General features: G+C 41.1%; 1 protein-coding gene across 1 annotated transcript; it reads left to right on the top strand.

Annotated features, from left to right (window-relative positions):
- Nucleotides 1–6086: 6086 nt before the first annotated feature.
- On the top strand, nucleotides 6087–14217 carry LOC129124250 (cytochrome P450 2J6-like). The gene is made up of 9 exons (XM_054639108.2): nucleotides 6087–6257; nucleotides 7554–7716; nucleotides 8856–9005; nucleotides 10055–10215; nucleotides 11223–11399; nucleotides 11880–12021; nucleotides 12217–12404; nucleotides 12824–12965; nucleotides 14039–14217. Exons 1-9 carry the CDS (start codon nucleotides 6087–6089, stop codon nucleotides 14215–14217), a joined length of 1473 nt encoding a protein of 490 aa, XP_054495083.2.
- The last annotated feature ends 5563 nt before the right edge of the window (nucleotides 14218–19780 follow it).

Below are 19780 nucleotides of genomic sequence, written 5' to 3'. Positions count from 1 at the left end.
CCAAAAAAAAGACAAAGCAAAAAACAGGAAATATTGAACAAAATAATTATGGCTATTCTCCATCAATTTTAGCTCTTTGTTGGTCTTTATCCAGGTTGAGCTTCTGCAGTAGGGGAGTCAATTAGGAATAAAATTGTCTTTTGTATTTATGATGTGTTTGACAGGATGCTTTACACAGAGCTGACCAAAGTGATTCTCCTTGAATGCCATCCTCTGATCAAAGAAAGCCCTGTACTCCAAGAATCTGAGCAGTACAAAATGTCTCCCTACTTTTGTCTAATTATAGAGTTATGGATTTGTTTAGGTTGGAAAAGACCAGACCTCATAGACTATTGAGTCCAACCATAACCAGAGCACTGCCAAGTCCACCAGTAAACCATGTGCCAAGTGCCAAATCTACACATCTTTTAACTACCTCCAGGCATGATGACTCCACCATTTCCCTGAGCAGCCTGTGCCAGGACTTGGCAATCTTTGAGTGCAGAAATTTTTCCTAATGTCCAATTTAAAACATCCCTGGCATAACCTGAGGCCATTTGCTCCTGTCCTGCCACTTGTTCCTTGGGAGAAGAGGCCAATCCCCACCTGGCTACACCCACCTTTCAGGGAGTTGTAGAGAGGGATAAGGTCCCTCCTGTCCCTCCTTTTCTCCAGGCTGAATAATCCCAGCTCCCTCAGCTGCTCCTCCTCCTCAGACTTGTGCTACAGACAGGTCACCAGCTCCATTTCCCTTCTCTGGACACAGTCCAGCACCTCAATGTCTTTCTTGACAATTGTACAAGAAGTTCTGCAGCCTCTGAGGGCACTTCTTTTATTCTCTGTCTCCAGGTCCAGAACTGTGACCCTGTGCTGTCCCATGTGTGTTTGACATCCCCACTCTCTTCCATGAATACTCACTCCAGCTGTCACCCATAACCAGAGGATGCAGAGAAGCTGACAGGGACAATATGTAAAAGTGATGGATGTTTAGGAGGATACAGATTGTTTTCTGTGGTAGAAGATGGCTTTCCTGGTTTATGTGAGAAACTCAGAGGTTTCTCTCAGGAATATTAGTGCAAGGAATAAAATTTCGTGCAGCATAATATCTACAGGAGGAATAACAGTTTTGACCTCAGGTGGTATTTCTCAATCTCTTTTATCACAACATTCATGAAATATTTTTTGGAGAAAAAGACCTTTCTGGACATTGCTACTGTATTGCACAAGTAATAATATCATAATTGGAATGATCAATAAGAATTAGGTAATTTTTTCATATCTTTTTGTTGCTTAATTTTGGGGATGTGTCTAGGTACTGGAGTAATTTCATGTGCAATCAGTTGGGAAACTTGTGTCTAAAGGCCTGCATTGGCTTTGCCAGTACCAACTGCTAATCCCTAGGTACTGTATAACAAATTAATATGCAGTCACTGCCACCCAGCTTGCCCTTTGATCCATAAGTAATTGCCAAATGCTGAAAGCTGCTGAGTGTGCTTGCCATCTTTCCTGAAAGTCACACAAGCAGAGTTGCCATAGGTGCTGGAAGTTATTTCCTGCAGGCAGGCCCTGGATGGCAGAGCTGTGAGCAGCATTGTCCCAGTGCTTTCTTCCATAGCAGACTCAGATAAATGTGGAGGGGCACTGGTTACATGTGTCACTCCCTCCCTCAGGGAACTGGTAGAAAAGCAACAAAGAACCAGCAGAGAGGCAGATGTTGAGACATGGCAGATTAATGGGGCCTATCAGGGCACAGTCCCAGCTTTAAGTTCAATTTGGAAGGGAATTTCTTGCCACACACAGTGTGTAACTGTAAATCCCCTTGTTCCCTTCATAGTAGCACTACTGCAGTGCAAGTCCCCACCATTCAGCTTTCCTTGGAAATGAGGAGAAAAAGCTTCCCTGGACAGGGAAGAAAGGCATGAATCAGACTTCTGGCCCCTGCACTTCATGCATGGCTAATTGTCACTCTGCCACTTTAATAAAACAGATGTTCTCTGTTAGCAGCTTAATGCAATTAGTGTAATACTTCAAAGGGCTGCTGCCCCTGCCACGTGCTGGAGATTGAGGAGTGTGTGATGGAGGGTTATTGATCTTCTGGGCTGCTGCTTGGGGTTTCTGTCCTACTCAAGTGATAGAAAATCAAATACAGAAATGTCCCCTAAATCTTTCTCCAAAGTATTTTTGGATGCTTATTTAGGTTGCTAAATCAACCTCTCAAATCTAAATTGTCACAGAAAAGAGCTCTGCCTGAGAAAAAGCCTGTGAGGAATGATGGTGTAATTGAAGGCTGAGCTGCCAGTCACAGTTTTGGCCAGAGGATGTGTTACCTCCTATGGGTTATGAGCCATCCTGACCCTCCATGTGGCTCCTTCTATTTCAGTCTTCCCTTGGTTCTGCCTCATGGTAACTACATTGAGTGAATCCCCAGAACTGATACTTTCAGATGAGAATGAGACTATTGTGTGAAATTTTAAGACTGTGGAATGACTACCTGATGCTTCATTTAGATATCCTTGGGGTGAAAAACATGGGCAGCCAGCTACTGGTCTTGCTTTAACTTTGCCTTGACCAGTTCCTGACCTATGTTCAGCATTAGATTTCAGTATTTTCTCAGCCATTTGCTCTTTGATTACAACTCCCCTGGATTTGGAATTTGATGTATTTTTTGTGACAAACTATGTTATGACACACACTTCTGGGTGCTTAGGTTCTGTAGTTCTGTCAGATTTTGTAGGAGTTCTCTCATGAAGTTTGTTTATTTAGTCTGACTTCAAGGTGTTCTGTCATCACTGTCCTGTAATTGTGGTTTTCCTTTTCTTGGCAGTCACCAGTTGTGCTGTGAGGAAACCATTCATAGAGATTAAGATGATAAACTGCTTCAGTTCATAATATCAACATTGCATTTTACAGTTTTTTGCCATATTTTTGCTGGTGTTTCTCTCAAACATTTCTGAAAAGATGGTATTTGTGGACTTTGAACTTCTAGTTTTACCCCCACAGGCCTGTACATCCTCCCTTAATCACTAGCAGCAGTAACACTGCACTGTTGCCCTATAAAAAAGCTCCTAATGTAAAAATATTGGTTTCAGCCTCTTTTTGTGAAAACAGAAATCAGTTTTTTATGTCAGGCTTCAAAATATATCCTCTAACATCTTTTTACTGTCTTTTCCTGTTGATTTTCTTAACCTTTGGAGGGATTTTGTTTGCATCCTCAAGCTTGTTATGCAGAAATTATGAAGATGATCCCAGGGACTTTGCATTTTCCAGCGTTATGAAAAACTCATACAGCTATTTCTTACACAGAGCTATCCTGCAGTTCCCAGTAATCTACCCAGAGAACACCAAGTTACTCTTCTCTTAGGCAAACTCTCTGTGACAAAAGGTCTTGCAACAATGAGGACCAGGGGTGCCAGTCTCATTTCTGTTGCTTTTCTCATTTTTATTTTGGATATTAACATCAATTACATAATTTTTTCCCACTCTTTGTGCCACCTGAATTGCAGCATTAATGCTCCCATTTTTTAGGCTCATTCCACCTTGGGAATTTTGCAAGTTCCTGAAGACAACTGTGGGCAAAGATTTAAAAAGCATAGCAATGTATTGTGCAATTTCCACTTCTAAATGTTATTTATTTGAAGCCTCGCTCAAGGCACTTGAGTGCTTTTCTGTGCCCAGTGTATGAACAGCTCCTGTGCTTCAGAGACCCCAATTCCGATGTGACGTTCCCTCTTGGCAAACGTGTTACAGTTTATTCTTCATATTGAAATATTGATGTCCCAGAGCTGAAATTAAACCTTTGCTTGCTCAAGTGTTTCAGGACCATGCTTGTTTGATTGTTGCATTACCTGCATAGCTTTTCTTTTGCAAGCATTTTAAGCATTGCAAGCTAATCTTCCTGAGACTTGCTTCACACAGTGCTATTAAGTCCACTAAAAATCTTAACCTTGGCTTCCTGATAACTCTCATTAAAACTTGCTGGTTTTGCTCTGCATTCATGTCTTTGGACTGCCCTTTTTTCAGCTTACCACCTTTAAGGTAAGCTGAGTTTTCTGCCAAAAATACAAACCCAGCAAATATTGCTGATGGTCTGTCCAGAAGAGGATGCAGCAGACTGGAACAGGTCCATGTGAACACAAGATCCTGATTTCCTTTCCAGTACAGCTCATCCAATAACATCAGGTACTGGTGGAAGTAACTATTCATGAATCTGTCTTCAGACAGTTGGGGAAGTTTAAAAACACTGGAAAGGGAAAGTTAATGGTAACATCTGGCAGGATAAATTGCTGGCTGGTTCATTTGGCTTTGTTCTGCTTCTGCCACTGCTGATTTGATTCCAGTTAAAGCTGACCCATGTTCTGAAAGAACTCCATTCATTTACTGCTATCAAAATACTAATACAATACCAATATGAAACACCTAAAATTGAACAATGGAATCTGGACTAAACAGAGAAGAGATGAACATGGCTGCATTTAGTCTATTCATGGAATGTATGTAATTTTTTCAGGCTTCAGTTGTCTGCACACAGAACTATCTTCCTTCTTTTTTTCCAACAATTTTTAAGATTTGAAACTGGTATTTTGGTTTGAAGAAACAAATTTTTCCGATTTTATGTTTTGCTGATTTCAGCCTCATGATGGGCAATGGCACTGGTCTCAGCAAAGCCATGGAACCCACCTCAGCCTAAATCCCACCATGTTGCCCATTATATACATAGATAAGGTGATAAAAGATGTTGCCTTCCCGTGTTGCCTTCTCTGTACAACACAGGCACTTGTGTGTACCCACAGAAGCTGCAAATGGAGGTCTATCACTGAGTCACATCACTTTGTTCCAGCTGCCAGCTTTGCAAAATACCACGTTTATGCCTGCGTTGGAGGGCACAGCAGTTTCTTGTTCAGACTTGAACTTCTTTTTAGTGAAGACACTTTGGCTTTGCAATGCAAGATAGAATCCTTGGTTGCTGGCACTCAGAGCTTTCCCCCTGTCTGTGCTTCAAACTCAGTGTGAATCCCTTCATTATCAGAGGACAGATTTTTAACGTGTCCTGTAAACTTATTGAGAACTAGTAATAATAGCCAGGATTCTGAAACTGACTAAAAAAGTAGAAAATAAATCAAGGTATGTGAAGCTTTCAATTAGGTTACATTTAAAAATATATATATAAAGAATTGAAATTTCATATTTAGTTTATTTTTGAATATGAAAACTGTAATGTTGTGATTTTAAAAATTACGTCATTGTAACGTGAGGTTTTAAGCTCTGTCATTTGTGCTTACTTGGTGAAATGCTTATTTTTTCCATTTACTGGAAAAAAAATTTGAATGCTCAAGGCCAATTTTTCAGAAATCACATGTAGCAATCTCATCTTCTAATTGCATCTTTAGTGTGTAGCTACACTTGTTTTTGCCTGTGTAAACTGTGCGTGCTGGCAGGCAAATTTGAATTTACAACCACATTTAAATAATGCTTGTGACTAAAATGCCTGGAATATCTTATCTATTGTAAGTACATATATTCATATATCCCATACTGTATATCCAATCTAACCTATTGTAAATATATATATGCTCTATGCTATTGTTAGACTACACATTCTATGTAACTGTGTGGTCTAACCTACATGTAACACTCTTAATCTGAATTAAGTCACTGTAAGGCAAATCACTAAGTATGTTTTTAAAGTTCCCAAAGCTGATGAAACTCATGTGAACAAGGGCTCTCACCTGGTGTCACTCCAGCACAGACCTCCCAACAGACACCAGCAGTTCCCTGGCACAAGCTTCAGGAAAAATATCTTGAGTACAAGTGATTCCCCATTCCAATACTGAGGCTTGCTGAAAGCAGAGAGAGGAGCTTTTGATCAGGGCTCAGTTTGAGACATCTCTGTATGGCAAATAGATGGGGTGCAGGAAAAGGGCAGGCATTGATGAAGAGGGAGGGACAGAGGGAGGGAAAAGGATCTGAAGGGAGGGAAAAGGATCTGATATATGAAACTTTGTAGAACTCAGTCTGCAGACAAAACTGGTGGAACAAGAAGCAAGATTACTTTTTCCCAGCTCCAGTACCTCCTTTTTGATAGAGACAGCTGGCAAATTAGCTTAGAAATGCTAACTATAACTCAAGGTTTTATAGTCCTGATCATTTTTTTGTTAATTGTTGAGTTTTTCAGGCTGCAAAAAGCTTGCAAGCAATTCCCTCCTGGACCAACTCCTCTCCCATTGCTTGGAAACTTGGTGCACTTGAACTTTCAGTTTCATCGGGATCTTCTGATGGAGGTATTTCTTTTACTGTGCTCTTAATTGGTTATTTTTAGCCATGACTTTAAGAATTGTGATTAATTGAAGGTTTTAAGTCTGTGAAAGTTACAGACAAAGTGTGGATATATAAAGAGCAATTGATTCCTACATTTGAGTCACCTTCTTATGTGGAATATGTCAATGCCCTTAAGAATCAAGTTAACTTGGGGACAGAGTTTATGACTTGTTATTAAAGTTGGAAAAAACCAATAATCTAAAAGATGCTTCTGCACTGCTAAGTGTGAAGCCGTATTCACTGTAGTGATAGCTATATCTGCTATCCCTACATGATACTTTTTAAATTCTCACTGGCATTGCCTAATTTGATCACAAAATGGGTAATACAATGCATGCATGCTTGTATTACAGGAGGGGCATTTACTCTCCATCTTCCTACAGCTCCTGAAAACTGTTTGTTGTTAGTGACAGCTGCAGTCATTCCTCTAATGGTCTGCAGGTGACCTCTAGTTCAGGTGGATGCCTGAGAGCACACATGGGCCAATGAGTGCAGAGCAGACTCAGGCTGTGATGCTCCAGCAGGGAGAGGAAAGCCACAATCTAAATAAATATGAGGAAAAGCAAGTGTCTGGTGTGATCAACTGGATGTAATTTTCATGGCACCTTAGACACTGTCTGATACCTTTTCTGTATCATTGTGGGTGTGCTGGAGCAGGGTCCATATTTGTACAAAGCTTTTTTTCATGCATGATTGGAGCTCCTCTGCCATACGCCCATCCCTGCTTGGATACCTCTGCTGGGTCCAATGGTAAGTGCTCTCCTCAGTACTATGAGGAAACCCTGGACTCAAATGCAGCCCACTGGCACTTCCTGGCTGCTGGTTAATTTCTGTGTCCATGTCCTCTCCTGGAGTACACAGATGGTGCAGGTTTTATCAGCTTATTTCATTTTGCAAAGGCAGGACTCACTGGGGGCACAGAGCCCCAGGGTGGTGCAGAGTGTGGCTGTTCAATTAACAAGGTACAAAATGCTGGGGTTGGAGGTGATGCAACATAAAATACAAAGTTTTCTTTCTTTTGCTGCAGAGTTGCTCCAGAATGTGGTTTAAAAAGAAAATAGCTTCCCCCTGAGGTAAATAAAATTGGCTGCTGAAAGCCTTATTCTCAGCAAAACAACTGCTTCTAGCTACAAGTACATGCATGGGGATGATGTTTTCAGCACAAAACTGTCCACTGGGCTGGTGAATAGCAGGTGCAGTTTGAGATCTATATATGGGGATTCAATCTGTTCTTTTTCTGACACCTTTTCCCCTTACAGCTGGCAAAAACTCACGGTAACATGTACACTCTGTGGTTTGGGTGGGTCCCAGTGATTATACTGAATGGATTTCAAGCAGTGAAGGATGGCATGACCACACACCCTGAAGATGTTTCTGGCAGGCTGGTGTCACCTTTCTTCAGAGCATTGGCCAAAGGAAAAGGTGAGATTTTCCTGCCATTAACAGTGTAAAGGAATATTGAATTGAAAACTATTCTGCCTATTCTGTTAGACTCTGCCCTCCCATTCAGAATGATCTTCCATCAGATACTGTTCAAGCCCTCCACTGGCTTTTTGAGAATATCTTACTGTTTGCCATGTGCCTTTTGCACTAAGCTTTCCCTAGCCCAGGAAACACTCCAGGTTGTTCCTGTGTGACCTTCTTGCTGTAATCAAGGTGTTTGTATGTGATCCAACCCAGAACCCAGCAATCTTGCCCTAATCACAGACTAATCCATTGTGGTACACGTGATTTTGCTGTACAGCACCTGAATTCAATGCTTGTTTGGTAACTGCATACATTATGGTTGCCAAACACTCTCCATCATGAGCAAGAGACAGATAAATCCCTACTTCAGAATTCACATTTCTGTACTTGCAGACACCCCCAAACATTTTGTAAATACTTTTTGATTGTGAGAGTGCCTGCAACACAGGAAAACTCACTTCTTCTTATGGTATTCCAGCAGTTTGCAGTAATTTATTCCTGTCCCTGAAGTTGCTAGATCAAAGCAGACACAGATTGTTTAAAGCTGGTTGAAGCCTCACCTCCACAGAAGCTGTTCAGGGCTCTTCAGGTGGCCAGGAGTGCAATCTGACAATTAAAGAAGTGTTATCTCTTCCAGGGTAGAAACAGAGCCCAAATGTCACTTATCTTTCACCTCCATCACCACAACCTACAATCATCACATTAATTGATCTATATCTCCATAAACATACCCTGCCCTGAACACTACTCTGTGGAAATTCATCGAGTTATTCTTGTCTTGAGAATGATTACTTGAGTATGGCTAAAGCAGATTTCATAAAAAGGCATCTTAAGGCGTTTCAGGGTTTTTTAAGACATCAAGAAATGGCTCAGTCAGAAAATCCTTAGATTGCTCTTTTCAATGATTCACTATGTTCAATGTTAAGAACATGTGGTCTAGTTATAGTTTGGATATGTTTGGCTATGATTTTTTGTTACCAATAATTTCAACTAAAGACACTTGTATTCCCTGATTTATTGCATATATTTTATAATATTTAAATGAATGGTTCCATGTCTGTGGCAAATACTGACATGCCAGGGAACACCCTCAGGTATTATACTTGCAAGTGGTCGCTCCTGGAAGCAGCAGAGGCGTTTTGGAATAATGACCCTACGCAATTTGGGAATGGGGAAAAAAGGCCTGGAGCATCGCGTGCAAGAGGAGGCCTCTCACCTGGTGGAGTTTTTTGGGAACCTCAAAGGTATTTTACCTGCTAGGAAATCAGGTGCTTTTCAGTCTAGATATGGATCTGTATCTTCAGTATGCAAACTTACCTACCCCTTCTAGGGGCTGTATCCAAACTTACCAAAGCACAAGAGCAGATAGAGCCTAGAATCACCAGTATTTCCTTCTTATATAGCTCTTCATGCATCTAGTGAAGCTGGAAACTTCTGAAATTCCACCTCCATGGGTGGATAATTTGTCTGTGATGTATTGTGCAATGACACAATGCTGCTGAACTGCACAGCCAAGCCATTCTCAGGCTGCCTGCCATGGGTATCTGAACAGTATTGCAGAGCTTAGTAATTTCCTTACATTTCAATGACATTGGGTGCCCTGCATATTTTAATGTCTATCTGGCTAAGTAACTACTGGCAAGAGAAACAAAGTAGGAGGTGAGAGGGAACTTCAGTGGATTATCACATTAATCCTAGAGTCCATTACAGGACGATTTCTATCCAAATCACTTTTTATTAATATCTGTTTCATAGCTTTAGAAAAACATCAGACAGAGATATGATTTACTGCTCACAGCTGAGACTCTAATAGTTTCATTATATTTACTTTGCAGCTCTTGTCTATTCGTCTTCTTAAACCTTCCCACATTCCTACAGGTTTCCCTTGTAATTATTTTTTTTACATTTTTGAACATGTCTGTCACTGAGTTCCCTTAGTTGATCTCCAGTGACACTACTTCCTTCTCACATTCTCTCCTCACAGCTGAAGACAGCAGATTTGATATGATATCCTAGAACTGATCTTAGCTGTACATTATTTCACAGAAAGGGCTGTGAAATTGTTTTAGAACTAACAGTTAAGAGTTTAGAGGAAACAGTTTAACAGTGTTCTTTATTTTAAGACTATGTTTTATTTTCCTTAATTTGTGTTAGTGCCACATCTCTGTCCTCATTCACACCCCAGATGGATAAAGAGAACATTTTATTAAATCTTTAATAACATCAAGTCCTATCAGTATAAGGATCACCTGAAAAAAACACTGAGAGTGTATTCCAATTACTGTGTTTGCAGGAAGACCTGTGGATCCTTCTTTCGCTCTTTTCCATTCTATTTCAAATGTAATTTGTGCTGTGGTTTTTGGATATCACTTCTCTGATGATGACAAAACCTTCCATGAACTGATCCATGCTACAGAGAAAATATTCAAGTTTGCAGGCAGCTTTGTTCATCAGGTGAGTAAATCATATGCTGGGGTTTTTTTCTGAAATAGGTAGAAAGTAAAAGCACAGATACAAAAATGTGTCTTCACTAAATACAGAGCAGCAGGCAAATGTTGGCTGAGAGCTAAGAAGTGTCCTTGGAGATTAATGAAAAAGGCAAACAAGATCTTAGGGTGTTTCCACCACTATTTTCCTTTTAGATCCAGTGAAGTGTTACAGCAGGTTCTGAAGTGTAATTATCTGTGAGACATATTCTGGGGTCTTGGACATCTTTTGTTGTGATTCTGAAGGGAAACAAAGGTGGAGAAGTGGTAATGAAGTAACCTACAAACTGTCACTTAAAATTAGAGAGACTTTGCTTGTTGGGTCTGAAAGAGCAAAGAGAGGAGATAGAACTCCTCTTTGCTGGGCAGGGTGGAATGGCAGATGCTGCACAGACAGAACTATCCAAGGCAGAGGACAGGACTTAGAGCTAACAAATGTGTGTGCAAATACATGCAGCAGGCTGAGGATGCAATATTGTTAGCCATGAGAACAATTATTGCTCCTTAGCAGTCATGAAGACTCTGACTAGGAAAACTAAATTAGCCCTTATCTTAGAGTGATACCCAGACCATAATTCCTTTTGTGAGCTCCAAAAATTCCAGCAGTTACTTGAGGCTGCAGACCTGTTAATCTTAGCAGCCCCATGGTATCCAGAAAGGATGTCCTTACATTTTGAGTGTGTGGGAGCTGGGGTCTCCAGCTGTGCAGGAGTGAGGTCATATAGTGGTCTGCATTAGCCAGGTAAACTTAAAGGCATGAACAGAGTGTTGTCAGAATTGCCTTGATCCCTGAAATTGTGTCAAATTTCTATTAAAGCTTTCCCACATGACAGCAAAAATTGGCTCAGAGCAATGCTAATTTATTCATTCCACTGTCAACACTTCTGGGCAGGACAATTCAGCCTTTTGGTGTGTCTAAAAGCAGCTTTGTAGTGACAGAGAATCCATGGTACCTCTTGTGTGTCCCTCCTGCAGATGTACGAAATCCTGCCCTGGCTGCTGTGTCGCCTCCCTGGGCCTCATAAGAAGGCATTGGCTTCCTATGATGTCCTGAGTTCTTTTGCAAGGAAGGAGATCAGAAGGCATGTAGAGAGAGGGATACCAGCTGAACCACAAGATTTCATTGACTTTTACCTGGCTGAGATTGAGAAAGTAAGTGTTCATTCTGGCTGATCATGCTGTTATGAAGTATAAGGTCAAATAGACTATTAAATCACTCAGTGTGACCCTTCCACCATAGCTTCTTACATTTCATAAGCTTCTTAACATGAATACAATATCTTGGCACTTACTAACTCACAAGTCTCCAGTTTTGTATTTTGGTAAGATGAATGAATTACCAGCAAGTATGATAGGGGGTGAACCCATGAGTTCTTATCTGCTTTCCATAAATATCCATGAGTATATTTCAATCCTGTAATAAACATGAGACAGTTTATTCCTGTAGGCTACATAACTTTGGTAGACTACCTCATCTTCTACAGGAAGGCTCATGTTTACAGTTGGATGAAATACATATGCACAAATCTTTGTGCACATGCCAGCTGTGGAAGTCTCACAGTTCTCACACAGAGGACATACAGGATAACAAAATTTTCATGCTTTAACTTCAACTTTTATCATCATCTACAGTCTAAAGAGGGGGCCAAGCCCAAGTATGATGAAGAGAATTTGGTATATGTCATAAATGATCTTTTCCTTGGTGGATCAGAGACTTCAAGCACTACATTGTACTGGGGACTGCTCTATATGGTGGTGAATCCAGACATCCAAGGTGAGAGTGGTGGGGTTTTCCTATTTATTTCTATTATCCTATACTAAACTCAGGCATTAAATAATACTAGATCACAGGGTATGAACCTAATGTACGATGTTGAAATAACACATTTTTCTCTTGCTTCGAGAAAAGTGACCAGCTAAAGCATTTTATGCATTTTTCTGCTCTGAAATGGTGAATATTGCTCCACAGAGAAAGTGCAGAAGGAGCTGGATGCTGTTCTGGGTCCTTCCCAGTTAATTTGTTATGAGGATCGGAGAAAACTGCCCTACACAAATGCTGTGGTTCATGAGATCCAGCGCTTCAGCAACATCGTCTTTGTTGGCATCCCCAGATTATGTGTGAGGAACACAACTCTGCTGGGATTCCCTGTCAAAAAGGTACAGAAACATTTTCAGCTTCTGTTCTTTCTTCAGCAGAGAGGCATTTCAGTTTTGTAACCAGTGTTCCATCTATAAACTACTCTCCATTAAACTCAGGAATGTGGTGCCTGGGGAAGAGTTACTATCTGTGGCCCCAGGAATGAAAGAAGTCTTTTACTTGGCATGAAGGTGCTCACACAGCTGATAAGGCCTCTGCCAGGGAAGCCTCAAATTCCTGCCCATCACAACTGCAGAAACCAGCCCTGCTTGGCAGGGGATGGACTAAGAGGAGAAACTGGTTTGCCAAAGCCCTGGTTAAGACATCCCTGCCCAGCTTGGCACTCGCCCAAATGCCAACAAGCAACAGTTTTATCCATCAGGCTTAAACTGATGGGTGACAGGCAATAGGGACTGAAGCAACAGTTTCTTCTTTGCAGGGCACCATTGTTATACCAAATATAGCATCTGTTCTGTATGACCCTGAGCAGTGGGAGACACCTCGGCAGTTCAACCCTGGCCATTTTCTGGATAAAGAAGGAAACTTTATACCTCGAGAGGCTTTCTTACCGTTCTCAGCAGGTAAATGCATTGACAGTTTGAACCGACCCAGCAGATGAGATGATGGATAAAGTATGAGATCATGGTATTTCCTCAGATAACATCTTCTATCTCTGCTGTTTGCTGCTTTTAAAGAACACTCCTGGCTTGTTTCTGGCAAAGGAGAGGCTTCTGTGCCGTCAGACCCCAAACTGTTCATAGGACACTGGTGGGAATCCCATTCAAACTCCCGAACCTCTCGGGCTGGCTGCATGCTGCAATCAAGTTTTGTCTGTAGTATTCTTTATACCTAGCCATTTTCCTGAGAAGTAATTTGTCCTGTGTGTACTGGAATTATTGCAATCCCTTTTAAAGAAACAAGCTGAAAAAAAAGCAGAAGGCATCCTGATAAACGCAGGATTAAGTTCTTGTTTACAGAACTGAAAATCCAGTTGCAAAAGAAGGAAACAAGGTAACAATGCACTATTAGTAACCATACCTAGCAGTAAAGCTCCTGCTGACAGTTTTTAGTTCGTTGATGGTCACTTAAATGTCCACACAGAAGTGGTTTCTTAATTCAAATAGCTTTTCCTTTCATTTGTCTGCTATCTGTAAATGTGTATGTAATATTCACCTTTTCTGCTCACACCATTGGTGTCAAGGAATGGGAATCCTGGGAAATGAACAGTAAGCCTCATGCTTTGCCTGTAAAGTGACCAAGCCTCTGTTCAACTGCAAATGCCACTACGAAGTAATTTTGCTCTGCTGATGTTAACTTACTAAAGCATGTGCAAACAGCTGGTAGATTTTTTTGTGTGTGGTCCTGAAGTACAACATCTGTAAAAACAAAATAGTTTTTTTCTGTCAGATCAGAAAGAAATTATGTTGGCACCTCATGAGTTTTCATTGAAATTTTAATTTTGTGTCTCCTAACCTAGGACATCAGATGGGATCTTTTTGAAAGGGAAATCATATAGTTTTAGTTCTGTGGCTTTCATGTTGTTCTCCTTGAACAAAAAACAAAACCCACCTCTGCTTTCAACAGGAATGAACTAAGTGATTATGAAACTGAAAAATTCCTAGACACTCACTGTCCTTTCCTGTTCCCTCTGCAGGGCACCGGGTGTGTTTGGGGGAGCACTTGGCCAGGACCGAGCTGTTCATTTTCTTTGCCAGCCTGCTGCGGGCGTTCACCTTCCGCCTCCCCGAGGGAGTGACCCGGGTCCGCACGGAGCCCGTCATGGGGGGCACTCTGCAGCCCCACCCCTACAGGCTCTGTGCCATCCCACGCTAGGCTGCAGCAGCCGCAGGCCGGCAGGAGACTCCCACCTTTACCTCTGTCATCTGTAATAATACGGTTTAGGTTGTGAAATCAGGTTGCAGGTATCTGCTCCAGGGAAATATGTGCAACTGGGTGTGTTCCTTTTTAAACCACTGTGATTGCTTCACCTAAAAGTGAGTTTGTGTCACAGAACTGCACAAGGGCTGCATTATTTTATATTTGCAGGATAGCAGGAGTGTGTGAATCCAGAAAGCCTAAAATATTTAATTTTGATGGATATGAAAGAGCTGCCTAACATTATATGGTGTTCAGCTCTGCTAAGTTGTGGTACAGGAAAGCACTGTCCAGTTGTCTGCCACCCATATCCTCTGCTGATGTTATTCTTGTGCTTTTCTTTCTCTTTCATGTTGGGCCTCTCCTGGGTAGCAATATTAGTGCCACAGCCATAAGCAGGACAAATGCCAGACTCCAGGGAAGCTATTTACCCTGGCAAAAGGAAAAAGCAGACCCTGGAGACAAAGACGGCCTTGTGTACAAGTTGGTAGATTCTGCATCCATCCAGAAATTAAAAGCAAGGGTTGATTTTTTTTTTTTTTCCACTTCTGTTCAAATAAGTTGTTTGGGGAATTGTTTTGTTTCAAAGGCCAAGGCAAAACTGTCCCTGTGGAGGCTTCATGGAATGACCCAGTGAATCATTGGTGTGTAGTGGGAGAACCTGACATCTATGAGATTACATTTTGAAAAAAAAAGTTATCTGTTGCACCAGCCTCTGCATTTGGGGAAACTATTTCTGTATTTGAGGAAGTTTAGAAACTCATGAACAAACAGGAGGTGAAAGAACAGGTAATTTTTGCTGTCTCTCTGGCAGGTGACAAATGCAACAAAAAGGGAGATGGGTCAAAAGAGCCAGAGGGGATTGCACTGAACATGCTGTGTTGGTAGTCTGAGCCTCATCACAGGATTTGTATTAACATCTCTTTCTGTTCAAGAAGCACTTGGATATATCTTTAGCAGGAAAATTACTTTAGGGTTGTTTAATAACAGTACAGTGTTTGGCGTTTGTACTGTTCTTACAAACTTTTCTAAGGCACCTGCAATCATGTGCTGTCAGAACATGAAACTGGCTGAACGTTCACCTGACACACCATGGCTGTGTTTGAGTTCTGTAACAGAATTAAAATAGCTTCATATTAATCTTCATCTTGAACATTTATTGTCATTATTATGTCACACTCTTATATTTTCCATTTTAATAACTTCGTCTTACTTTCAGACAGTGCCCTGACCAAGTGCCTGCTGAGACATTACTTGGGAAACTAGAAAAAGATGCTCATCCAAGCAGTTGTAATCCTGAAGTATGAGCCCAAATGCACTAAATGCTATTCACTTCCCTTTGATTAAAAATTTTGCCTCTGGCACATTTCAAATCTTAATTCATTGATTTGCCCAATGCCTTCAAGTGAGAAAAATGCACTGTGAACAGGGAATCTGATTTTCTTCAGTACTAAAATGAAATTTCATGTTTAAAAAAGACAAATAATATGCTAGTTGAATTGGTGTTACACACACTTCCTTTACCATTTGTCATCATGTGTGACATCTGCATTTAAGTCTGTGCTGTAAGGGCAGCCTTGAACCCAAGACAAGGAAATCCCTCCCCATAAAATCCTTGTGCTGAAATGTTGTTCTCTTCTCACTTCTTTTTTGTCTTCATTATATTTATATTATTGTCTCCATTATATTCATAACTGTGAAATGTTACATTAATAACATTTGCATCTGAATTAAATTGAAAGTAACAACAAACTCGAGGGTCACATAAGAACAGATTTATGGATATTTGTAGACAGTTGAGTTTCAACATGTATAAAATACAGTTGATGTACCTGCAAAAATCACTGTGAACTCAAATAGTCAGTGGAAGGGAGAGACAAAGAGAGGTGTAGGGCTGCATATGCCCTGCAGAATAAAACAAAGGCCAACCTTTTGAAAGTAGAACAGTATAAGGAATACTGTGTTTACTTTGGGTGTTTGTTACAGTCAACGATATAAGCCAGGCAGATGAGATAAGCCTCATCACACAGAGATTGGAGCACAAGAGATGTCAAACAAGGGATGTGAAGAACAGCTTTGCCATTTCACTAAAAACATGACTAAGGCAGTTTGGTGTGTAAACCACATCGTGGGAGATATAAGCACCACAATTTGAATCAGCAAGTAATGTTGTTAGAGTTGTAAATAAAACTTGTACCTAGGAAAAGGTCAGCTCTTTAACCTTTTTCCAATATGCATGGGCAAGTTTCATTTCACCCTTGTCCCTCATTTCTTTGAGATGTCTCTCCGGACTCAAATCACACTGTTAGAAATGGTTCTCCTTTGTTGAGGTAAACTACACCTTACTTTTAACAGTCACTCATAGCCAGAAGGCAAATCTTACAAAGCCAAGAGTTTTTGCTTGTTGGTTTGGGTTTTTTGGGGGGGTTTTGCTTGTTTGTTGTTGTGAGTTTTTTTGTTGAGTCCAAACCAGTTCACAGTCATGATTTATGGAAGAACAGTAAGGGGTGAGTTTATGATTCTGTGGGTGTTAAGAGAGTATACCAAAGACCCAATGCACAGGCAGCTAGCCAGTGGCAGGAAGCTTGTTCAGGACAAGAAAAACCAGTCAAAAGATGGAATGCAGCTTTATTTAGGAGTCCAAGTACCCCAAAACATCACTCACCTTATTGGCTGCATGGTACACAAAGTTCCTGGCTGACTGCAGACTAATCACAAGACAGCGTGCAGGATTTGGGTGTCCCACCACTGAACATCGTAAGAGATGAGGTCAATGTAATTCACTTATCAGTGTAACCGTGAACAAACTGCCAATTTTTAGATCTTCATTTATCCTTCTGATAGGGCGGCTTTTTTCATCTCATTCATCTTTCACACCCAGCAGGAGTCTCAGAGAGCTCAGGTTTAAGTGTTTACATGTACATTTGGCAGGAGAAGGGAGATGGGATAGCTGGTTCTTAAAAAGGTGTTGTACCACAGCCTGAGAGGGAACTCTACTTTCAGAGCACCTCCTGGCATCTAGATCCTCCTCCTTTACTGTGTTCAGTGCCAAGGCCAGCTTCGCGTTGGCTGTTTTGTAACATTCTGTACATGTGTGGAAAATTCATTTCAATTAGTCTCAGTAAAACTCACAGCCACGTCTGGAAACTCGCTGAATGAGGTAAGGTATATTTGCAGGGGTGGTACAAAGGGATCTAGCATTAGGCTTGACTTGATTTACCATCCTCACTGCTGATTAAGAAGAGTTGAAGAGTAGAACATGCTTCCAAATGTGACATTTTAAAATTATTCTAAACTCCTTGCAGAACTCTTAGAGAAAAAAACGGGTTTATGGGTCTAACTGAACATAAAAATGAAGGCACAATGTAGAAAATAATTCATAGAATATAGCATAGACAAACGTGGTCACAATAAAACACAGGGAAAATAGTCCTAAATTATCTGGGTCATTCTCCAGGATGCTCTGAGGAGCCTCTATAAATCTGTATGAATGATATGTTAAGGTGATTTCACAGAGCTCATATTAGCTGGAGAAAATCAATGGCTTTATATGCACGTGGAAACATATCTTACAGAAATGAATAAAAAATTGTAGGTTTCACTATGGATTTCTCCTTGCTTCAGAGACATCCACAGGAAATAAAGCAATCAGATTTAAAAAACACAGCAGCTAGGAACCCTATCTTTCAGATTGATTCAAAAGGTTTTAAAATTTCTTCTTCCTCTTCCTCCATGTACTGAGGGGAATCATTTAGATGAAATTTCCATTCAAAATAGCTTTTACAATTTCCCCCCTCAGGGAAAGAGGGAAATCTCAGTAGGAGCTGAGAGACTACAGTGTGCTAGGTGAGAAATAGCTGGTGGGAAAGTGTCATATATTAAACAAATTTCATCTCAGCAGCCCCTGCCCTGCTGAAGGTTCCAGAAAGAAAAATTACAAGGAGTGCAGCGAAATGGTAGGAAGGAGAAAAGCCTCTTTCCCACTGCTGGAGTAAAAGGAGTTCAGCTTTTGTCCTGATAAGCACAGAGGATAGACAGGGAGCAGCAAGTAATCAGGGGAGCATTCAGCAGCTCCCATTTTAATTTCCTCAGCAGCAATGTCACAGCTGTGCTGAGAAAAGGAGACCAGACCCCCCAAGCCAGCTCCTCTCCCCACCACTGGAAAGAGGCTGTGCTGGCTTCAGATAGCACCACAGCCAACAAAACATCTGCAGGAAGTTATACAGCTTGGGTATTTAAAGTAGCTAGCAGATAAATTATAAAATAATCTAAAGATGCCATGTAAATAAGGGGCATTATATGTGGAATAATTTAGGAGAGACTTCTAAGTCCCAAAGGGAATGGTGCTTTAGCCATGTATTTCTAAATGCTGCTAATTACTGTCCTGAAACGGAACCATCATCATCGTGTTGAAACATAATCTCTTGGAAAAGTTAAGCAGTAGATCTTACAGCCAAAATATACCTTGGATACTTCAATATATTGAGATCTTCACAGGAAAGTTTTCAGTTGTCAGGAACTTGTATGGTTTGCATATTCTTTGGTAAAGCAGGAACACACAATTGCTTTTTCTGGTGTCAGCAAGAGCTCTGTCCTGCAGGATGGCACAGGAGGACAGTGGTAAGGGAATGGGATTCTATGAACTTGTCCTAAAGCTTTCACTGATATAAGAAAACCCCATGAAGTGTTCTGAATTCAGCAGATCAGCATATCTGTAAAAGAAACATCTGCCATTGAAAACCTTCCAGCTTGATCTTTTGCTATCATTCAAATCTTTTTAATGCTGCCTATGAGACAGGGTGCTTTTTCAGACATGAGGAGACAGAAACTTATAAGACACTACTACTTTCTACTGCTCTTCACATTTACTTGGTTTGGAAAATCAGAGATTCTGTAAACTATTGTTTGCTGAAGTCATCTGGAGTTGATGACTGTGTATGTTGTAATGTTGGCTGTACTCTAAACTCACCCATCTCTTGCCAGAAGATTAAAGGCAACGCCAGCTCTGCAATATGACAAAGACAACCTGGTCTGGGTCCTCCACGTCCTCTTTTTGGCAGGAATAGAAACCACAGCAACCACTTTGCACTGGGCACTGCTCCATATTTTGACTTATTCCAGAAAAGATGGGAAACTAATGAGGTCACATGGAAAACTGCTTGGATTGTGCTTTCTCAGAGAACACACCAAGGTCAGCACAAAGGTAAACACTTATAAAACTGCATCCGGTTGGAAATTCATACTCTCTGTGAGCTGACAAACACACCTGACTTTTTGAGCATCATGGGCTCCCCCAAGCCCCTGAGCTTCATCTTGCTGACTTGCACCTTGGTGGGAAGTACCCACTCTTTCTTCCTTTCCATGAGAGGCAGGATGAATGCAGAGGGAGTCGGGCATGCAGCAAGCCTGTGTAAGATAACTGGAGAGTACAGTGTCTCTGCAGCTGTGCTGTGGCACAACCAGTTCCCCAGGCCTCTCCCAGGGTGGTCCTGATGAGACAACAGCACTGACAAATGCGCTT

Source organism: Agelaius phoeniceus, chromosome 10, assembly GCF_051311805.1.
Source record: "Agelaius phoeniceus isolate bAgePho1 chromosome 10, bAgePho1.hap1, whole genome shotgun sequence".
Lineage (NCBI taxonomy): Eukaryota > Metazoa > Chordata > Aves > Passeriformes > Icteridae > Agelaius > Agelaius phoeniceus.
Note: the sequence above shows the minus strand (reverse complement) of the source record. Positions and strands in the feature narration are given on the sequence as shown.